At 37.5% G+C, this 22,587-nt stretch overlaps 1 protein-coding gene across 1 annotated transcript in view; it reads right to left on the bottom strand.

The window, feature by feature from the left end:
• Positions 1-22,587, bottom strand: part of TRAPPC12 (trafficking protein particle complex subunit 12) — a 49,892-nt gene that overhangs the window by 2,556 nt on the left and 24,749 nt on the right. The window contains exons 7-10 of the mRNA XM_005521891.2: positions 16,719-16,791; positions 12,934-13,007; positions 5,390-5,488; positions 88-188 (exon numbers count right to left, since the gene is read on the bottom strand). Coding sequence (XP_005521948.2) covers positions 88-188; positions 5,390-5,488; positions 12,934-13,007; positions 16,719-16,791 — 347 coding nt within the window. The remainder of the gene's footprint in view (positions 1-87; positions 189-5,389; positions 5,489-12,933; positions 13,008-16,718; positions 16,792-22,587) is intronic.

Raw genomic sequence — 22,587 nt, 5'->3', positions numbered from 1 at the left:
GGTTGTCTCAAGGGTAGTTTAATGATCACCTTTCATACTGTTAGAAGTACATTTTAAGAAGTTTTATTTAGCTATTAAAATATCTACCTGTTCATTAAAACCATAATTTGGCTCTGTAGTCCATCCAATTTGTGAGTCACTTTCTCAACATCTTGAAAATATTTTTCTGCAGTTTTTATGTCTCCAATCTAGACAGAAAAATCATAAGTAAGTTACCATAATAAGAAGACCTACATCCTGATTATACCTTATAAGGACACAAAAACATATATAATGTATCAAAGTCCGTTATCAATCTCTTTACACCAAGGTGACTGGATAACACCTGTTACCAAACAATGCATTTGAAGAGCCATGTTAAGGTCATGAAAAGCACCTCAAAAGCAAGCCAAGTTTGCCCAAAGCAGTTTCTCAGCTGGGGGCTGTGGAGCACTCATGGACTGTAGGGCAAGGAGGCCCCATATCCTCATTTAGTCCCTTTGTTGTAACTAACTCCAGTTCAAAATAGTAGCTGAAAATGAGAAAAGGTCAGAGTTACTTCCAGTGAGACTGGGCATTAGTCCACAGGAAGAGAGACACCAGTGACCTCATATGTAGCACAGGACCCACACCTGGTTAATCCACAGCCTCTGGGTTGCAGCCAGGGGCCACAGGATGATTTCAGTGCATCACACCACATGTCAGAAAACAACTTGAGTACAACGGGCCACTGAGGATATTGGGAAGATGGTCCAATTGCAGATTAAAAAACCACGAGAGTGACTGGAGAAGGATGAAGGAATGAGACATTTGAAAACTGGCATAAAGAAATACAGATTTGATGGGGGCTGGAATGGGGAAGGGGGTGTTTCTAAAAAAAGGTGTGTCACATACATTGATCTTTGAGATGAAAAAATACTTGAAGAAGGCCACTTATTTGGAAAATAAGTTAGCAGCATATTTTTTAGGCTGGAGAGATGGAAGAAGATTAAAACTTATGACTGGGTAAAACAAATCTAACAAAACCTCTCAAAAGGAGTAAAACTAGTTCAGAAGCATAAAGCTTTGGAAACCAGGCAGTCCTCGGGTGGGGACATTCAAGGGGGCCCTCAAGAGACCACCCATTTATTTAAAAACACTGTGAAAAATGTTTGTGACTAAAGTGTTGAAGTCTTCTTAAAGCTCTCAGATGGTGGATATTACACATCTGAATCTTACTAGGAAACTTAATCCAGAATTCTTAAATTGCCCTAGCATTAGAAAACACTTTCTATACTATTGCACTTTTAACCTCAGCTTTTTGTCCTGTCCATAGTGGTAGGGAAGAATGTAAAACTCTTTTTTTACAGTCTTTTGCATACTTGAAAACTTTTTCTTTCCCATCTAGAATGAGAATCAATTTTCAGGCAAAGCAGTGTTTACCCCTTTCTCATAGAATATGAGATCATGCTTTCTGGATTCTCTGAACTCTCTCCTGTTACTTCACATCCTCCCTGAGAGCCCACATAAGAAGTCTCCACAATCCAAATGATCTCTCACCAGCAGTGAGAAGCAGGAATCACTTCATGTTTCACACGTGAATATGAATTTTGCTTTTATGCCAAGTATCTGGAAGTCCAATTTGTTTACCCTTATGTAGTTTTCTTACTCTCAGCCTATTTCCCTTCTAAAGGAAATTGGCTTGTTGTTGCTTCTCATTATGTATTTGTGTTACTCCCAGTCCTTGGTAGCATTCTGCCTTTGCTGTTTGAATCACAGCCAATTTAACATTTCAGATTCTCAACTTGTCAAGATTATTTTGCATTCTGATACTGCCTGCCCTTCATAGTATCTGTACCACTCCCAGCTTGGCATCATCTGTACATTTTCCAAGCATGCTTCACATTTCATCATACAGTACTACCTAACCAAAAAATACAAACACTACAAACCCTAAAGAGATCGTTGTGGGAAAGATCATCTAGCAAGTCCTTCTAGTCATCAGCAAATGACTTTCCAACTGCACTTTTCAGAGACAGCAAACATCCATCCATCTGAAAGCTACATCTACATTTCTTCCCAATTTGCTTATGGGAATATCACAGTGGCAGCCAAAGCTGTGGCCAAAGCTGAAGCCCTACTAACACCACTGATGTAAGAGATTCTGCTTTACCTCTTACCACAAGACTCATCCCTTGTCAACATAAGGAAATTATTCTTCTTTACGTTTAGATAATCCAATTGAACACAGCAGTCAAAGATGCAACTGTCCATCTACCAAGCATTTCTGGAATACCCATTAATAGTCTTTTCTAAAGAAACAGATGCATTTCTCACAGATGTTATGTAACTGGACTCAAAACAAAATAAATATAATTCATTCTAAAATACCATACATTCAGTTATATTGACAAAGGATACACTTTCTCTCTATAAATCCCACTAAAAATGTAAATCACCAAGAAAATAATTACACTTAACTAGAGGATAATGCTGGTGAAGTGCAAATGAATCTGTCCTTGAGTAGTTTCAGCCTGGGAATCCCTTAAGCATGAGAACAATCAATTTCTAAAACAAGCTACCAGTTTGCTCTCCTGGGCGCTTGATGAGTCCAAATCTAGTATGCTTTGATACTAATCACACATTATTTGTGATCATGTATAGTTCTGATTTCTTAGCAGATCTTCTCAGCAAACATGCTGAACCCTTAAATCTCCTTTTTCCCACACAGGGAAAACAGTTTACTTTTTAAATTTTTTTGGTAGGAAAGATCATTTAAAAGAAGTAACTAATTTTAATTAGTCATTAAAGTAATTTAACCAATTTAAGTGGTCTTTATCACTTATTCACTTATTTATCATTTTATCACTTATTTAACTTAGTTCAGAAAGTATAACCAGTATCTAATAATAATTAGCACATCAAATAAAAATTAAGATTCTACTGTTAACCTCAAATAATCACACTCTCTAACGAGGAGCCTTCAATATACTATGTGCTTAACTTTGTTGTTTGTCTGGAAACAAAGATTATTTTTTTCCTAAAAATTTTTTATTGCTTTTGACTCAGTTTTGCAACACTTTATTGCAGAGGGTAAGGTCAGGCAGCTTTTAAAATTTTTTCTTAACTTACTTATTCAAATGGAAATTTTGGGTAGGTCAGCCAGCGAGAGCTACACAATATAATCCTAGAGACTGAAATGTATTCACTCTTTCTCTATTTCATGTGAATTTCTGTTTTACAGGTCAGATGACTGCTGAAAGAATTACAGTCCTTATGAAAATTTCTTTGTGATAGCCTCTCTCTTTTCCTGCATTCTGCACTTCTCTAATTCTCATTTCCCATTTCTTAAGGCAACAGCCAAAGGCCTTACGTCAGATCTAGACCTCCTTATGTTCCACTTACATGTGAAGATAAAAAGGACATGACGCCTTAGTCTAGTTAGCTTAAAGTAATTAAGAAAAATTAAATCAAAAGTAAAGCAAAGTTTTACATGATGAAAAAGGTTGCAACTTTTTTCTGTTAAACTCCTGAATTACACTCTATTTTACTTTATTGCTTTGCTTCATATGTGTGATGTTTACTGTCAGTGTCTGTGACCCATAAGCAACTGGAATCTGGCTGCCTTACACCTCTCTTGGTAAATGTTCAAAGTTAGCAGGACAGTCTGAGGTTATTTGGGAATTACTACTTCTTTTTGAGAAGTTGTGACATTTGAATATGAGAAAATTGCTTTTCTGTTTTACTTGCAAGACATTTTATTTTTTTCCAGAGAGTGCCTTGTCAACAGTGCATACTTACCACGGAGTGATCTTACCAAAATTATGACGTCCAAGACTGCAACACATTTATCTTTCTTTAATTCAAATGGCTTAGTTTTGATTTTTGATTTGTCCAGGTGGAAACTGCCTATTTCTCTTGATATATCAAAATCTTATATCTGTTGGACTAGTAACCCCCAGACAGAGCTGAAAACTTTGTCACAGAAAAAGACAAGACAAGCAATAAAACCATATCTCCTTAAGGTGCTAGAAGAAAGGAAAACATTTGCATTTAGAAATAATATTATTTTTAACTTCTATCTAGGTCACATGAAAATATCAAGGACTCCTCATAACCCCTTCTGCTATGTCCAGATATGACAGCAAAACCCCTTGGAACAGGAGGCCCATTGTCACAGCCAGTATTGTGGAGGTCAGTGATTTCAAATGATTCTGTAAGTTAAGAGACGCTTTCCTCACGGAAGTGAAAATTTCTCCATAGCAAATGGAACGACAAACAGACCTTGGGTGTGACACCAGGGCAGACACTCTTGTCAGAAAGGCAGTGCAATTAACATACCCAGTTATTTTCCCAGTAAGACCAGAACTATGAATAATTTGTATTTCCTTTAGTATTTAGCATATTTACAGAGCCATTCTTTAATATGCATAATTATTATGTTCCCTATTTAGGTAATAATTAATGCATGCTGCCAATACCATAAAATTGCTCCTTAGTGATGGAGATCCACTTTAAACTAAAGACTTTTAAAGACAGACATGTCTAACACATTGTGAAACCATGCTCCTGCTGAGAACTGAAAATCCATGATTGAATTTGAATGACATTCTAAGATTTCAAACAAGCAATGTTAATAATTATCTATTAAGAGCAAATGACTCAATTTCAATGTAATTTTATTAAGGAATGTCACAAATAAGATCATTTGTAAATACCTGACAATCCAAAATTAGATTTATCATTAATAATGAAAGTAAGTGGATAAAAGAGGAAAAGTTTGAATTATCAGTATCAGAAATACAAAAGAACTGCAAAGAACTTGTGAGATACTAAAAATTAAAAAAATCAGATAGCTATTTAGATGCATCATTTTTATGAAAAATAAAAAGACATCTATTTTTATTTATCATTAAATACAGTAACATGGACATTTATTATACTTTTCTGTACACTGTTTTTTTCTTTTAAGTTGCTCTCCTCCCCTTCTTCTCAGGGACATGGTCTGGATAAAAGAAGAACACTCTTGAATTTTTTCTAGATGAAGATGGCAGTTATACAGTGTGACTGAGAGTTGCATGCAGTCTGAGGTAGTGAGACATGAGATTTTTAGTGAAATTCTGTCTCACTGATGTCAATGGGAGCTTTACCCTTAGTTTTAGGGAAAGCAGAATGTCACTCTTTGAATAAAATACAAGTATAACTTTCTCCAGCATGTTCTTTGTTTGCTAATGCACTTGTACTACTATAGGTGCTTCATATTTCCTAACTATTTCTAATATGACACGGTAGAAGGGCTTTTGTCTTGAGCACTGCCTCAACAATTTGACATGTGCCCTAGAAAAACACCTATAGTTTTAAATGCAAAAATTATTCTCTACGTAGCTATCAACAGCAGTATTACCTAGCAAATTTAAAATAAAATGCATACCTGAAGGAAAATCCTTCCAATTCCACTCAGCAACTGAGGCTCTTGCTGTGGGTAATATTTGATGACAGAGTGGTAAGCATCTACAGCCAGCACGTAATCCTAAGGGTGAAAAGGATACAGTCAGGTATTTAAGCCCAGAATACTTCAGCCTTTGTGTCACCTTCTTTGTAAAGACCTATTCCAACAGAATTAAAGTATTTGCAACGTGTCAGTGGAACAGAATTTCTATCAATCACTCTAGGCACTAGTAGCTGACTACATTGGTCTTTTCTCAGTTATACTGGAACTAAATACACAGGGGATTTTTTTTTCTTTTTTTCTTTTTTTTTTTGTTAACAGGATCATATTCTTTTTGTAGCTAAATGCCATAAACTAAACCTCTTCATTTACTCTTCACCTTAGATTATGATTTAGGATGATAGTCAAGCACCTTCTGTGTGACTGGGGGTATACACACTTGAGAAGTGTCTCATCTTCCAAATATGTGTATAATTTATATGGTTTAACAAACTACATTCTAAAGCTTTGTGAAATGCCTGTGTACATGCTCTTGTGAAAAACATCATGTGACAGAAACTGCAATTCCTGTACATCTTCAGGTGACAAACTAGCACTACTACCAAGGGAAACAAGACATTTTCCCTTCCTCTACCTGAATTGTTGTTTTTTTTTACTGCATAAAAGCAAGTAATCTAAATAGAAAACACATCTGGGCTAAAACTAAGTGTGGGGAGGACTGGTTCTGATCTCCAGAAAGCTTTGCAAGTGACACCAAGTCTGCAGGAAGGCCATGCTGGCAGGGGGCAGCATTAAGATCTGTCTTCTCAAGATGGAATGCCAGTATATCCTCCAGCTAAGGACCAGTGACAGAAGATTAAACAAATGGGTCCCATTTCCCACTAGAAAGAAATGCCCATGTGACTGGTTCCTGCAGTTCAGCTGCTTCATGGTTGAACCGCAGTAATTTAATGACCTTGACAGGACATGACTTTCAGAGCCTGGCCACATGGTTTGGCAGGCAGAGGTGAGAGGCACTGCCCATGCTCTGTGCCGAGACAGGCTGTAGCTGTAGGAACATCCACTAGCCCAGGGCTGTACCAGCCTCAGGTGCTGCAGCCTGGGGAAATGTGAGCAGAGGCAGAGAGCACCTGCCTTCACTTACAAGGCCCAGGCCAAGCAGAGACTCTCTGTGCTGTAATACTTCGGTGCTTCCCAACAGTCCTGCCCTTCAACTTAATACTAAGAATTGTGGTGGGCATTAGAAAGCAAAGGACAATGGAGAATCATATGACAAAACTACACAGACATCTTGGGATACTCTCTGCCCAACCATTATTCTTACTCAACTTACAATACTCATTTTACTTGTCCCTAATGTGATCACAGCTACTAGTAAAGGTTTGTTTTTCTTCATCTCCTGCTTGGTTTGAGGAAGCAATGTTCTGCAGGTGTAATTAATTTATTTTCTTGAGGATGCACTTAAAAGGAGTAAAACCTCTATCCAGTTCTGAAGTCCTCAGCCCAGGAAACACATGAATGTGTTGGAGCAGGTCCAGGGGAGGGCAACAAAAATGGTGAGAGATCTGGAACATTTCTCAAGAAGGAAGGCTGAGAGAGTTGGGGTTGTTCAGCCTGGAGGAGAAAAGGCTCTGGGGAGACCTCACTGCAGCCTTTCAGTACCTGAAATGGGCTTATTATATATGTTGTGATAGGACAAGGGCTAATGGTTTTAACCTAAAAGAGGGTTGGTTTAGACTAGGTATAAGGAATGATTTTTTTACAATGAGGGCAATGAAAGATAGAACAGGCTACCCAGAAATATGGAGAATGCTCCATCCCTGGAAACATTCCAGGTCAGATTGGTTGGTGCTCTCAGTAACCCAATCCAGTTCAAGAGGTCCCAGGGCATGCAGGGGTAGATTAGACTACATGACCTTGAAAGGTCTGTTCTGACCCAAACCATTCTATTTGAAACATATTGTTTCACACAAACAAAAAAGTAAGTCTTTGGAGTCTGATCTGTATATGAGAGAAATTACATGTCTTGTACTAGTACAAGATGAGTCAAACAGCTCAGGAAAGCCCTCTACAGGATCTTTCTTTTGCAAATAACTTGTATACTGTGAGTATAATGATTAATTCTGAGCAATTAATTATTAAAATTTAAAGTTTATTACAATTCTAATGTGCCATGACGAGTTCACTCTTATTGGTAATAAAAAGAGTTCAGAGGAAAACCAATGTGCCACATACACAAGTATATTTACTTAAATGCTGCTGTATTTATCATTCACAACTCAAATGTGATGAAATTAAAGCAACCACAATTTTTCACATTTATGATTTAGAAAAACTTCAATTTTCATTGTAACAGCTCTCAGTAAAGGATTTCATTCATCAGAGTACGACTGTGTTAGGCATACAAAACTTGGAATAGGGACCCTTTGATCTAGCTCTTTAGAGGAACCCCAGACATAACTGTAGTACCTATTAATTCTTCCAACAGTACAACCTACTAAATCTGAAGGATTGTCTAGAACTGTGATTTTTATCCGTTCAAGCATCAAATGTAGTCACTAGAGAAATAATTTTCTTGTATCAAATTCTGTGGTTCTAAAGCTGCCCCTTACCCAGTGCTCACTCTTGTGCACACTATAAGGCTCTGGCTACACAATAAAGATGCACAGCACAACCATGAGGGATTGCGGCTCTGCAGTCACATCCCCAAACTGATGCATAAACAACTCCCAGGAGACCATGCATCAAGTTGATAGATAAGTGCTTCTGCCAGCTTAGTCTACAGCTTTGCATGAACTGACTGCAGAAAAGCTTCAGCCACAAGAAGCTGCACAAGTGGGCAGAGTTTGCACCATCACAGCAGCACAGGCTTCCTCGTGTACATAGCAGCCAGCCTTGGTAGGAACAAGCAGCCAAGTCGTAGAGGCCCATGCTGCAGGGGCTTAATGGATTTGGCTGAGTGAGGGAATGAAACCCTCCTCCTTTTCTGCACTCCTTGTCCTTATCTCCAACACCATATGCATTACAACTATAAGCACATAAACACTGACAGCTCCTGAAATGTGAGACCAGAGGTGAACATTAAGAGTCTATGCACTCTGTTGGTGGTTACATCCTCTTTCCATACAACAGCACAGCACATCATGCCTCTGCTTACCCACCCCATGCCTTGGAGTATCTGCCACAGGAATAGGACCCATTTTTTCCAGAAGATGACAAGAGACTAAATTTAAGTCCAAATGCAAAAGCAAGGATGGCCCAAGGATGAAACTGTGAAACATCATTGTTCACTTCTAAATACAGTCTCATTCTGTGGTCACCCATGGATCCCACAGTGAGTTTAATATGCATTTATTGTCCTCCCCACACTATGATGAAAGCATTAGGAGATTTCTTGAATATCCTACTATTCTGTGGTGAGTTATAGAGGCATCTTATCTGACAGTTCCTTCTGATGGAACACACTGTAAAATAGATGATATTTGGTCTCACTTACTAAAGACTGTTGTCATTCACTGTTTTGCTAATGTGACATAATACAACAGAGATTGTCTGATGGAATGATAAATACACACCGTCTCTGAGGAGTGAAGTCTTGATTGATACAAGATGTGGTTATGAGGAGTAAAACACATTAAGTATTGCCAGTAAAAACCCTGATTACAGTTTGTGATCTTAAGACTTAGAGATGTGGCTGACATACTGTCATGGTCTTTAATTGAAAAAGATTAAGAGCCTTTCAGTTTTCCACACCTTTGCAAAAAAATCCCAGAAGGTCTGAAATTACACTATTTAGGATATGAATGAGAATTGGCCTATTGTTTTATAACTCAATACCTCTTTTATTATGAAAATTTGGGGCCAACATTACCTATACTAATCCAAAATAGTTCTAGTAAGCCACTGGACCTACTTGCTGGAGTATATTTTTCCTTCAATGCACCACAGTGTAACTGCACTTCCCTTCAAGGTCACTGCATTACACATTTTCATATTTCCCCCATCACCACCTTAAGTACTTAATTAGAAATAAGCATAAATGACCATGATGTGTAGAATGCTGAGAGTAAGTTCAAGGAACCTTAGATTAAAAACCTCCAAACAGTCTATCTCAATAGACTTCAGACAAGGAGCAGATAGTTCAGGTTTTGGGGAGAGAGGACAGGGATAACTAACTTATCCTTCCTCTCTATCTAGTGCAGTTGTGGAAGGGTTATGAAAACAGAGATTCACAGTGCTATGAATCCAGAGAGCTGTACTGCAGCATTCAGGCAAAAGACATGATGATTCATGCAGTCTTTCTCCTTTAAATCATAGAAGAACCAAAGTCCTCAGGCATCAGTCCCTTGTGTCACTAGCACAAGTTGTTACCTCCTTCTTAGTACCATTTTAATTGTTTTATACCCAGATTAAAATAAATTCTAATGCTTTTCTTTTATGAAGGGCAAGCTCTACAAAAGTTAACACAACACTGAAGAAAACAAAAAAGCATAAAATGTGCCTTTAATTAGAGTGCATTTATAATATATATGGAAAACACTTAAGTGTTTATTCCTCAGAGAGATATAAGTCTGATAAGATAATGTCAAAAGCGATTTTAGCTCAGATAAGAAGAACTTAGAAAGTTTTTAAGACACTTCCACGGCGATTTAGTAAAGTGACAGGCATTTTGCAGATATACTTTTGAAAAGAAACAATGCACATCATCAGCTGTATGTTAAATTAATATTCCCCTCATGCTGCTATATTCAGGATGTGCTTTCATAGTGACATAAGCCCACAGTTCTTGTAAATGGAAGTTTGCAGTAAGAGGTTACATGGCCCCCCCTTCCCTTCCTGCTGTATTTCCACATCTTTCCTTAAGTTGTCTCTTGTTCACAGGAAACAGGAAAGCTGTTTGATATCAGTTGATACAACTGCAATCCACCATTTCTTTGTCATTTGGTTAAGTTCAACAGTGGGGTACAGAAAGAAGGTAGAACCCATTTAAGAAAGGTTATACAAAGAAAGGGAGATGAACAGGAAAGAAAGACTGCCTTGAACTGCTACCAAACTGTAGCATGGTATAAAGGGACACAGCAGGCAGAGTTCAGTACCTAGGAAAGATATTCCCAGGGTGTAGGAGACACAACTGATTTCCTGTGCCTGGATAAATCATTTTGCCTTCACTCACTACCTCCAAAATAAAATACCCTTCCATCTCAAAATTTAAGGAGATGTTTAACTATGAAACAAATGAGGTATATTTAAAAAGGCAAAAATCATTGTACTACATAAACAGAATTCTTTGATTCAGGCAGATAATGCAGAAAAGATATTACATGAAATAAACCTAAGAGTTGAGGATAACAAAAAGAGATTTAAATAGGGCCAATATCTAATCTTAGTGGTTTTTTTTTAATTTTCAAGTGTCAATGCTGACAAGATTGTTCCCTGTTAAATACTACTGTAGTTTTTTTGGCCAAAGAAAGAGGTCAGTAAAGTAAGGTAATATTTTTTTTTTTTTTTATACCAAAGTCACACAGTTTTACTTTAATAAATTATTATTATTGTCATCATCATCAACTACTTGCCCAAGGTATTCCATCACCTAACAGTACTTGGGGATCAAGCATAGTCTTGCAATATTGCAAATGGACACTAGATGGCAACAGATGGCGCTGACTTCGAGAATGAACTCGCTGTTTTTTCTTAAATTACTTGCACTTGGAACACTAGAATAAAAACAACTGCAATTTTTAAAGTATATGATACAACAGCAAAAATGGGTGGAACCGTGTTAAATTAATATAATTGTTCACGGTAGAACTCAAAAAAGTGTGTTTAAAACTTATCTGAATAGATTCATGCTGGATACTCCAGAAGGTAAAGAAGTTGACTGCAGTACTGCTGTATGTTTGAATGGTCTGGGGATATTCCTGAAAACTGAGACTCACAAGTATCCTACAGCCAATGCACTGAAATGCAAATTTTGGATGGAACTAATTATGCATTAACATGCAGTTGTGCATAATTTGGAAGTTATTGTGAACCATAAATTTCTAATTTAATAGCAGTGAGATAGGTCCTAAATACAACCGGTCATCTTAAGAAGTATCTGAGCTGCAGTATTTCTGAAATACCATTTCAAAAAAGATGATAATTGGTATTCACAAGTATTTCTGTTACTCAAAGAAAATAGCCCTAACAAGACCAAACCAGAGCAAAGTGAGAACTGTGTGTGCATGTAGATTCCTGTGTACACATGAAAAACACATGAGTTAAAAAAGAATTCACATCAAAAAGTAAAGTGAAGTTCTTGAAAATATATATACCAGTATTTTTTTATTTATATATTCTACTTTGTTTAGGATAGCAGCTCATGCTTTTCTTCACTTGCTTACTGAAAAAGAGAATGATTTTAAAAATGAACCTGTCATGTAGCTATTTCAAAAGAGAAACTATTTTAATGAACAATTATTTATATGCAAGACGGAACTGTTCTTATTACAATTTTATCATGCAAACAAATGTATGTTTCCCCTAATTCTAATAACAAGAATATTCCATTTCATGTACAGCTGTATAGCTGGCTCTCATATTAAAAACACAACAAAAAAGAAGAAACCCTACTTTTTGAGTTATTGTAAAATTAAGAATGGATCCTTGTTTGGGAATTAGCTCAGTAAACATCAGAGGATGAGGTCTGGCATGACCTTCGGCAGTCAAAGTGCAGGGAGCCAGGAGTGCAAATCTTGGCCTGTGAAGATTCTACTGCTGACAGCCCTGCTGCAGGGCTGTTGCTGCTAACTGATTTGTAAAGCACAGTTCAGCTCAGGATAACAGCAGTTTGCTGCAAGAATGGCGACACCCCAGTTTTCCTGACCACATCATGATTGGCAGAAGTAGTTTTATTTCTACTTCCTGAATACAAGGGGAAGCTAAGACTGTTGCACCAGAGTACAGCTGGTTAAAAAACATAAGGAGGAATCAAGGGGGAAAACATCAGCAGTGAAAGCTAGTCACTTTTGCTTTTATTGCTTTGTTTTCCACCCCTACCCACTAGTGAGGATTTAAACTTGAAAGAAGACATATTACAACTGAGATCAGTTGACAAGGGAGGATGTATTTAGATGTTCCAGATCACTATCCCATACAAAAGCTACAGTGTTACTAAGCCTCACAAACAGGGCAACATTCCTAGTGCACAGTTTGAAAAAGGCAGAGCACATAATTGCTTTTAATTAGAGCATTTAGTTAAGTGTTTGAAAAATTCAATTTAAAAATGCAAATTCTGTATTGTTATTGCATGTTCTCTAGGATGATTTGAGGAGAAATAAGTACAGATATGCTCCCAAAGAACATTACTGCAAATAGCTATCTATTAAATAAGACATTATTAAGCCTAATTAATTCTTCAATAAGCAAAACCTTCATGTACTGTCAGGTAGTCTTCCCTTATCTCTGCACCAGTAATTTCACTTGCATTTTCTCTGACATTCTATTCTGGAATATACGGTACCTCTGCAGTTCTGCCACCCACGTACCTTCATCATTAGCAGACAGTTTGCCATGGAGTACATCACCCGGCCCAGACGTGACCTCCACAGCTGAACAGAGGCTGCAAAATAAGAGCAGCTTGTGAATTTGCACAAATAAATTAGAGGTTCTTTCTTGCCATCAATTATCGGTCCTATGAATTACGATTTTGAAAGGTCCCCCTCGTTAACACCACTGGGTTTTAGCCTAGAATTTTTAATCCTCAGCCCTGCTGCAGCACCAGAGAATTCTGCATTTCTCCAAGGGAATTGCTCAAGCAGCTCTGGGTACCATACACAAGGCAACAATGCAGAGCAGTAGACAGTCACTCAGCTCTCAGCTTGGGCTAAATATTAAACACTGAAATAAGCCACGCATTTTCCAATATCAGAACAAAAGGTGCATAAAAGGATTCAAGTGAAAATGAGCAACAGTTTAAAAACATGTAATCTACAGCATTAAATGTGGTAAATTAAAAAAATCAAACATAGCTAGAATGTAATTCCAGAACCAAAACATGCAGAGTGAGAAATGTCTGAATCTGGGACTGTTTGTGCTTGCCTCTGGCTGAGAGATATGCTGAAAAAAATCTGCCAAGCTTGTCTGCTTTCCCTATTTTCCTGGAGCTTACAGGCATTAAAAGCTGCAGTAGATTTCTAACTCTTGCTTTGCAGACAGACTCCTCATGTTGCAAGAGAACAGTTCACACAGACCCTTATTTTCTCTCGTGTTACAGTACCATAGATCAATGCTAGGAGTATTTCTCTAATCCTCAAAAATAAACATTAGGACTATTAATTTAGGACATTTGAAAAATACATGTATCTCAGTCAATCAGCTGTCAAGGTCACTGTAATGATTTGAAAGAGAGTGGGGGGAAGGGAGAAGAGGCTATTTCAACAAAACTGTGTTAACTGAGACTAGTCATTTGTATCATTAATGTAGTCACTGATGAAAGCATGGCAGATTAGACAGATAATTCTTTCAGCACACAAAGAAGTCATTACAAATAAGAGCTTGGTGAAATGTCTACTGCCTTTCCTAAAAAGGAAAACTCTTTCCATCCTCTTCAACAATAAAACAAAAAAAATCCAACCCATGAATATTCTGAAATTATCTTTGTCAGAAAGAGGCTTATAATGTAGGGTCCAAGACTGAAGCTGATATCTCACCTGCGATACTTTACCTTGTATTTTATGTTTTAGAAATTCTCCCGTGACCACACATCCCTAGTGCTACTAATGGAGATGATACTGTAAGCCATGAACAAATACTTCATGACACATTCCTTTTCTTTCCTTGTGGGTATCAATAAAATCTGAACATAATTAAGTAACTGCCATTCACTATTTCACTTAAGTAAGTATCTCCTCTTTTGCACGTCCTTGTAGTTTGGTAACCACAGTCAGTTTTTTAGGACTTAGGTGACAACAAATTAGATGCTGATTCCTACACTGGAGACATCCAGGTTTCATGTTAACAATCAGATAGCATCAGCTGCAGTTCTCAAAAAAGGACTTGAAAGCATGCAAACTAGATGTCTCCAGCCTGTGCTATAAACGGAACAGGAACCAGGTCTGGAAATCTGTAGCTCTGTGGGATGAGGCTTCTTAGCACTGGCTGAAAGGGGTTAAAAAAAACCTGCAAAGCACTAAACAAAGCCAAAACCCAACAGCAGATCACTGTTTTACTGAGATGCCTGAAACACTCTGCAGGTCCATGCCGCCATGCTTCCACTCTAGCATTTGCTTTTCCTTGTTTTCATTAAGGGCTCTGTATTCCACACTCATTTCAATAGGCACTGTGAAGTTACAAAATTGGCATCTTACAGAACGCGTTACCAGGCAAGTGGTGCAATGCTAAATCTCTCTGCCTGCTGAAAAACTGGCAAATGAGGTGCTCTGTTCCAGGCAAGAGATGCACGTGGTAAGTTGATTGGTGTTGCACCTCCTTACATCAGCAGCATGGAAATTACATGCTAAGCATAATCCCCATAATGAATTAGGGTTGTCTTCATATGAAGTTAATAAGGTTTGCTTCAGCGAGTCTCAGATGAAAAAAAGCAAACCCATTATTAAGCCTCCTGGAGCTCCAAATGCAGAGACAAAGCAGAGAGGGAGCAGACCTGGCTGACCTCCACAGACAACAGCAGTCAACAGCCTCTGCAAAGGTCCCATGGGCTTTTTGGCAGTCTTAAACCTAGAGGCAGCTGCACAGTAGACATATAAAGATCTCTCCAAATTTTCTGCAGCCATATCCCTTGATAACTACTAGCTGCTGCTTTTCTAACTATGCCTCCTCCTGAGCCCATCTGAGCTCTGAAGCAGAAGCAGAGAGGAAAAGCAAGGAGCCAGTAACTCATGAGTGAAGCAGACTGCAGGACAGAGGATTATGATACAGCTAGGAAAAAGTCCTTGCACCTTAAAGGGAGACCAACAGCTCAGTTTTAAAGTTTTAAAAAACAAAAGATGTGCAGCTGAGGACGAAAATTCTGGCAGAAGGTGCTAACAGGAAAAAGTAAGCAGAAGAACAGAGGCAAAAAGAATATAAGATACAAGAGAAAAGAACAGAAACTCATTAAATGCTGTGTCTAATTTCAATGTAAGATTATGTCCCTTTTTCCTAAACCTTTTGAGAAGAGTAGTAAATGTATTCATTTGACTATATGTGTAAATACCTTTATAATATATGCTTCTCAATTGTGTTTGTGATTTTAGGATTTAGGATTTTAGGCATTCAGAAGGTGTATCACATCAGGTACAGTGACACATTAAAGCAACTTTTACATCCAGTGCAACTGAAGACCACATAGAAAAATAGTTCAGACAGGTCTGCACCCTTCCACAAAGACAGTTTAAAGTAATTATTTATAATTTTTCTGCTATTAACTCTATCCAGCCTCTCCTATCTCAGAGCCTGACCTTTACTTTCCAAGGGCTCTGTGTGAATGGTCTCCTAGAAAGAACTTGGTAACATTCCTTAGACTGTTAGCTAAAAGTGAAAATTTTTTGTTTTCTTGGTGGGTGTTTTTAACTTGCTAGGCATCATGAGGGGTTCATACAAATCTACAGCAATGCCTCCTAAAATGTCTTCTCTTGTCTAATTTTCAAGTATACTCAGATGACCTCATAAGTATAAATTCAGTTAAAAAAAAAAAAAAAGGTTGTTCTGATCACCCTTTTTTGTGCCGTAATTTGCCCTATACTATTGAAGCAACATCACTAAGATAGAAGGAAGAGGAGAAAACATAACTGGGTATAAAATCATTAAAATGATGATGTAACTCAATATAATCTAAATATTATTTTAACAAGTGTCTTAGATATTTCTGGAGTCTAAGTACCATACAGCTACAGCGAGACTCAGCCATCTGTGCAGCAGCACCCTAAGCCAGAGTAGCCATGGTATGGGGGTAGTTCAATCTGAAAAAACTGAGTGGATGGCAAACATGAGGTTTGAGAGGAGTCAGTCAGCCAAGGCTTAAGATGAAACACCCATCGAGCTGTAATAGCAATCCACTTATATATTCACCACTAAAGGATAACAGCCATGTTGTTTCTCCTAAGTAAGAAAAAGAATTGATTTATTGCATGAGTTTGATCAAAGGCAAAACTGTGAAATTAATTCCAGCAAAAAGTAGTACAAGGTGTATCATTTCAGGGGCTGAGTAGGCTGTAAGATTACAAAATTACAGTTTTAAGCAGTCTGGGGCAGTCTTGTGAAAACTTCTGGCACACTTAGGCAATCAATAAAAACATACTGTCTGTGAAAAAAATGTTTAAAGAATACCTACCTTGTCTGTTCTCCTGTGTAATGTTAGTCATACTTCCATCTTCAGCTAAGCCTTGTTCCAAATTTTCTAGTATCTGTAGTAATTTTTTTAAAGTAACCAACATGAGTTTAAGCAGCACTATATATTTAATGCAAATTATCTACAATGGACAGTCTCTGTGTAAACCAACTCATGCAGGAATGCTTCACTTAGGTACAGTTCAAAATTACTGGTTATTACCATAGCTAGATCAATTGCACAAAGTAAGAAAGTCATTGTACTGTAGAAGGATGTTAGAGTTCAGTTTATGATACCTATAGAACATTAAATGCCAGCACACTCTAGGGTCACACACATTTTGTTAAGTAAAACAGGAAATATGCTTCACCAGAGAATGAACATTAATGACTGCAATGAAAGTCAAAACTGATTTTTTTCAGAGAAGGCCACAGCCTCCTGACTTCTTCACCCTCAGTATGGGCTTTAGTTTCTTTAGTTCCATGTTTTTGTCTTTAATGAAGTATACCTCTTAGTTCTTACTGCAATTTCCTTCTCAAACTTTGGGGTTTATTGCTTTTTTAAATTTATTGTAGATTTTAGGTCATGTAAATTGTTGAGTGAATGAAACATCTGTTGTTTTATTGGAAAGAACAGAAATGTATACTTAATGAAGCTTGTATCTGAAGCACTTTTAAAGTATGCATACAAGGCTCCATTTGAAACACATGTCAACTTTCCTTTTCCTAATTCCATTACAATTCTCCAAATTCATTTTCCAGTTCTCACAGATGACCCCATTTTTCCTACTACAGATATATAACTTTGGTTGGAGAATGATGCCTGAGATTTCCTTCAAAAAACTATTAGGGCCATTTGCTGTTTAATCAGCCACTGTGGACACCTAATGAAGGAAATACAAAGCACTGCCTCTTCTGGGGACTAAGCACACCTCCAAACAAAGCTTTCAGTGTCTGGCAGTATAAGAAGTAATTGTCTTTTCCTAAGCTAACGAAGTATTCCAGTTGTGCTCAGTGTTTCACAAAGGAACACTTCAAATCAACACAAGTCCTCAAAAGAAGACATGTAGAATTAATCTGGCCTTGGAAAGTGTGTTAGTGTTTTCTACAGCCAATCAAGATAATCTGTACCTCCAAAAAGTTATCTCATACCACCAATTTCAAGATCATATTAAGATGGAAGAAATTGCCCTATGAGTTACCAAGCCCTTTTCACAGACTAGAGTGAAGTTTTGAACTCAAGTTCATAAATTCAGCTACAAAGAACTTAAGAGCAAGGAGAGACATACACCTAGAATATTTACCACCCGCCAGCTGAGCAAGGTTAATTCTCCTGGTAAGAATTGTTAGGCTATGACAAATACAAGGTGATACGGTTTACTGTAAACTTTGGTGAGAGGGCTAGACTGAGCTACCTTACCTCAAATTTTGAGAGGCTGTGAGCATACACCAATAGACACTTAGCTGACAGGTGGCAATTTATGAGCTGGCAGTGGCATGCCTGCAAGACTGACTCTCAGTACCACTTTCAAAAGCAGTGCAGCCACCTAGAAATCACTTAGAAACCAAAGTGCCACCTTTCAGTGTTGAATGCCTAGTGTACAATAAAAATTTTGTACCTTGTCAAAAAAAAACGAACCCACATTCTTCTCTCCCACAAATTCAAACCACTTTATAATCTACTTTGTGTAAAAACCCTGATCTTTCTCTTCCCCTACAAAATATCTAGTGATTTCCTCTCAGATTCAATAAGGCCCAAAGTTCCTACTCTTGAAATAGTATAAACACAAGGGCCCTTCATCAAGGTGACATGCTGTCTTGTTTAAAAAGACAATGTATTTCTCTGAAAACATTTTCACTAAAATAAACAAAAAGAGAAGAATTAGATATTAGCATACAATTAGAGTATTACATTAACCATTCTGTGACATTACTTGGGGATATCTAGCTGTGACCTCAAGCTCAACATCATTAAAACAGAGCTCAGCAATGATTTGAGGCTAATTGTTTTATTCCCTAGGTTTATCTCTCTTTTGCCCTGAAGTACAAAAACATCACCTGCAGTTTTTCAGTAATGGGCATTTCCCCATTTTCCAAGAATTGCTTAATAGTAACATTAATGATTCCGACAGTTTCTCAGTGTAAGTATTGCATTTAGTCAGTATGAAATATTTAGGTGGTAAACTGTTTATTCGAGCAATATCACAAGACATAGCTCTAACCACCCATGTTCCAACTATATGAAGAAAAATATGATTGAACACTTCTACAATTTAATTCATCAGCTTTACATATGACCTGTGCTTTTTCTTGTTTTAAACACTTACTATTATGCACACTACTTCGTTTCACTGGCTATTATTACTTCACTGAGTCTTCTGTTTCATTCCCTATGTATTGTCTGTATGCAAGAATTACTAACATACGCATATCACCATTCACGCTTTTTTGGTGCTTCTGGAACTGTGGCTTTTTGGGTATTTAGACTTGTAAAGGGTCATCATAGGTTCCATGAACCTAACAAACAAGGTGTCAAGACAAATACCCTGCAGACTGAAGTAACATATGAAAAACAGAAAACTACGTCACCTTAGCAACTAGAAGCTTATAGTAATCAAACCTAAGAGACTGGAAAGTTCACCAATTTGGAAATAAAACAGAAGGCCAGGAGATATGGAAGAGTGTGTATCAAAGGACCATGGAGGAACATAACCACTCATGAAGAAGAGTGGTGGAACTACAGAAGTTGTGGCTGATGGGAAAATGGCACAAAGTATTTTTGACAAGTTTTGCAGAAGTAACACATGCAGAGGCCTTTTTAGGAAGCAAGACTGTTAACCCACTTGCCGCTGCTCTTCCCACCTGGTACAAGTGCCCAGTATGGCTGTGGCAGTTGAGGGATTAGGGTTTAAAAGTGAAATATATTGTACTATGAAACGTGTAAATTTCCATGAGCTCTCCCTCAAACATCTGGGGAAGCAGAGGTACATACAAACAAGACAAGTTTAGACTTAGCCTGACAGTTGTCCTTTTCACATTCTGGCCTCCAGCTGAGCATTTTTTAGCCTGTCTTCAGCATTATCATCACTAAAGTGATCATGCTTATGTTTTTAAATGAACACTTGAAAAGAACAAGTCCTTTTGTGATTTAAGTTACTATTGTTACTTTTATTGCCTGGCTGTTCAAAGACCATTTATTTCAAGGTGGACTTAGAGGTCCAACAACTCCTTGAGGCAGTTCATGTTGGGAAGACCAGCAATAACACAGAGACAGCAACAATTTCACTGGACTCCTCCGCCAGGCTATAACAGCCTTTTGGCACTACAGATAATTTCTTTCCCAAATGTTGCTCATATAGAAAAAGATGCAAAATATCTAAACAGATCTTGATCAGACACTTGCAGGAATACATAAAATCATTATTACAGGAAAAAAAATATGGAAACATATATTCAGAAAAAATTAAAATAACATTTTTGCACTCAACCACCAATCCTGCTTCAGGTACCAGAGATGTGTAAATAGATGGAGGCTGTAAAGATCAAGTAATCAAAATAAATACAGTTCCATCCTTAAGTGGAATGGTTAATCTAAAGTTGACAAGTGTCTGTAGAACATATACAACAAAAAGCAATAAAGAATTTTGCAGATTAAAACCAAGTATTGGATAGGAAACAAACCTCATCGTTACATTAAGGAAGAGAAATCAAAGACAAATTTTCTTGTGATCAGAATGCACTACCATTAGCCTGGAATAACCTCAGAGGCTCAGATGTGGCCTCAGCACCATAGGCTGGCTCATTAAAAACTAGAAAACAACCTTGCATTGCAGAGAGAGACTAGGTGAGCTAATAGGTCTTTTCTTTCTTCTAGCTTTTATGACTCTAAGATCATCTCATTTACATAATGATGATTCGTATGCCCTTCTGTAAATACGGATGACCAAAGATTATTTTTCCACTTTTTAAAATAGGGAGGTAAAACACTAGAGGCTTTTGGTTGAAAGCTCCCCAATTAATTCTGTTATAACCCAAATGGTTCCCAAGTGTCACATACAAATATTAAAACTAATGAGTGTACATCCTTTATGTTATTTTTGTGGTTATGCCATGGGTTTTTGTAAGTATTAGAACCATATTCTTGAACATTCCAATTGAGATAGAGATTATTTAGACAAACAGCATTCTGTACAAAAATCAAAACATATACAGTGTTTTTTATCAGCCAGCCTTGATAAAAATAAATGATGATAAAACCATCAAATGGTTAAATTACCACCAATTTACAACTGTCTTTTAAAAACACACTTATCTTTACAAGCTGCCCTTTTTCACACTCTTCTTTCTACAATTGTCCTTGAATTGCTCCAAAAACTAAGGTACTTAAATGAATACAAACAAAGGAAGTAATCTGCAATGAGGTACGTAGAATAACTGATGAGAAATATTTCAAAAATTTCAAAGACAGATGTTCTATTTGTTAGTAGTTATCTGTTTACTGTACTTTACAGAAGCATCCATCAGCAATAGCTTGTCCTGGCTACTGTATCCTGGCTCTAGAGGAAGCTGTCAGAACCAAAGGGATATTGTTTTTCTTGCTGCAATTGGACACACAAACACAGGGAAAACCTTGCAGACTCAGACACAGGAAGGCAAAGGCCAAGAGGTGACAATCTCTGAACCAACACCAAGAGCAGAGAACAAGAGACTCCTCAGAAGAGCTCATGGAAGATGTAGAGCCAGCTTTAAAGCGGCCTTCTCCAAGAGTACAAGGGATAACAAAGAATCTGCAGTGACCCAGGTCACTAGCAATTGATGAACTGAGAACACAAGGAAGAGACCTGTTCTTCAAGAACTTAGTGGGCAGGGAAATATGTATATACTAATATATAACTCTATTTCTATTTCATCTTCTTCACCATATTAAGTTTCCCTTATTTAAACAAATAATCAGCCTAGTTCATGTTCAAACAAAATCTTTTATTACAGTTTAAAAGCTTCCTTGGTACACTGGCTATGGTCTAAGGATATGCAGTTGTAGAGAATCATCAGAGGCAGATCCACCTCAAGGCTGTAGATGACTTGAAGATATAAAGGAGCGTGTGTGGGGAGAACAGAGTTAATTTCCTTTTATTTCATTCCTCTACTGACCAACAATCTTTAACCTGCAGAGAATCATGGCTGATCACACTGTAACTGAGATATGGCCATGTCAATCAAATCTGCCAGATGGCTGATGGATACCCTGCTCAGCAGTCACTCCTGCATTCACATTCAGTTTCCTCTCTTTGTTACAAGATTAAGGAACGCAGAAACCAGTTCAGTTTTGGAACCTAGTGGCACCTCCATGACTGAGGGCAGACAGTGAAGCACTTAATACCAGATTGCATAAACCCAAGATATGAAACAGATATGAAACAGCCCATCTCTTGCAGACTGAGGCAGGCAAAATGTTAGTAGAAACATCATGAAATCCTACTATAGAAGTGGTATGGCATTTTCTAGAAGAACAGAATTACTTCAAATTGAGAACTGTTTATGAGGAAGAGGCCTGGAGAGAATAGCTGGCCAGTAATATCAGACAAGAGGTAACAGCAGTTGTCAAGTGCTAAGAAGTATCACTTCTTGGCCAAATTAGATATATCTCTCAAAGGTTTCCCAATCAATTCTTTCCAACTTTATAAAAAGTGCCACTTTCACCTTTTATTACCTAAACCATTCATTTTTTCCTCTCATAATAAAAATAATTGGACTTTTTACTGTAAACATTTGGTTATCCTACACATTAATTTATTAGAAGTTGATTTCATATACCTAATGCCATTACAGCTACAGAATTAGCAACTGTCATATCCCTCCACTTCCCTCATCCA

Source organism: Pseudopodoces humilis, chromosome 3, assembly GCF_049639895.1.
Source record: "Pseudopodoces humilis isolate 2021_Gansu_Grassland_sample_001 chromosome 3, ASM4963989v1, whole genome shotgun sequence".
NCBI classification, from domain to species: Eukaryota; Metazoa; Chordata; class Aves; order Passeriformes; family Paridae; genus Pseudopodoces; species Pseudopodoces humilis.
The sequence above is the reverse complement of the archived record's forward strand: the minus strand, read 5'-3'. Positions and strand labels throughout refer to the sequence as shown.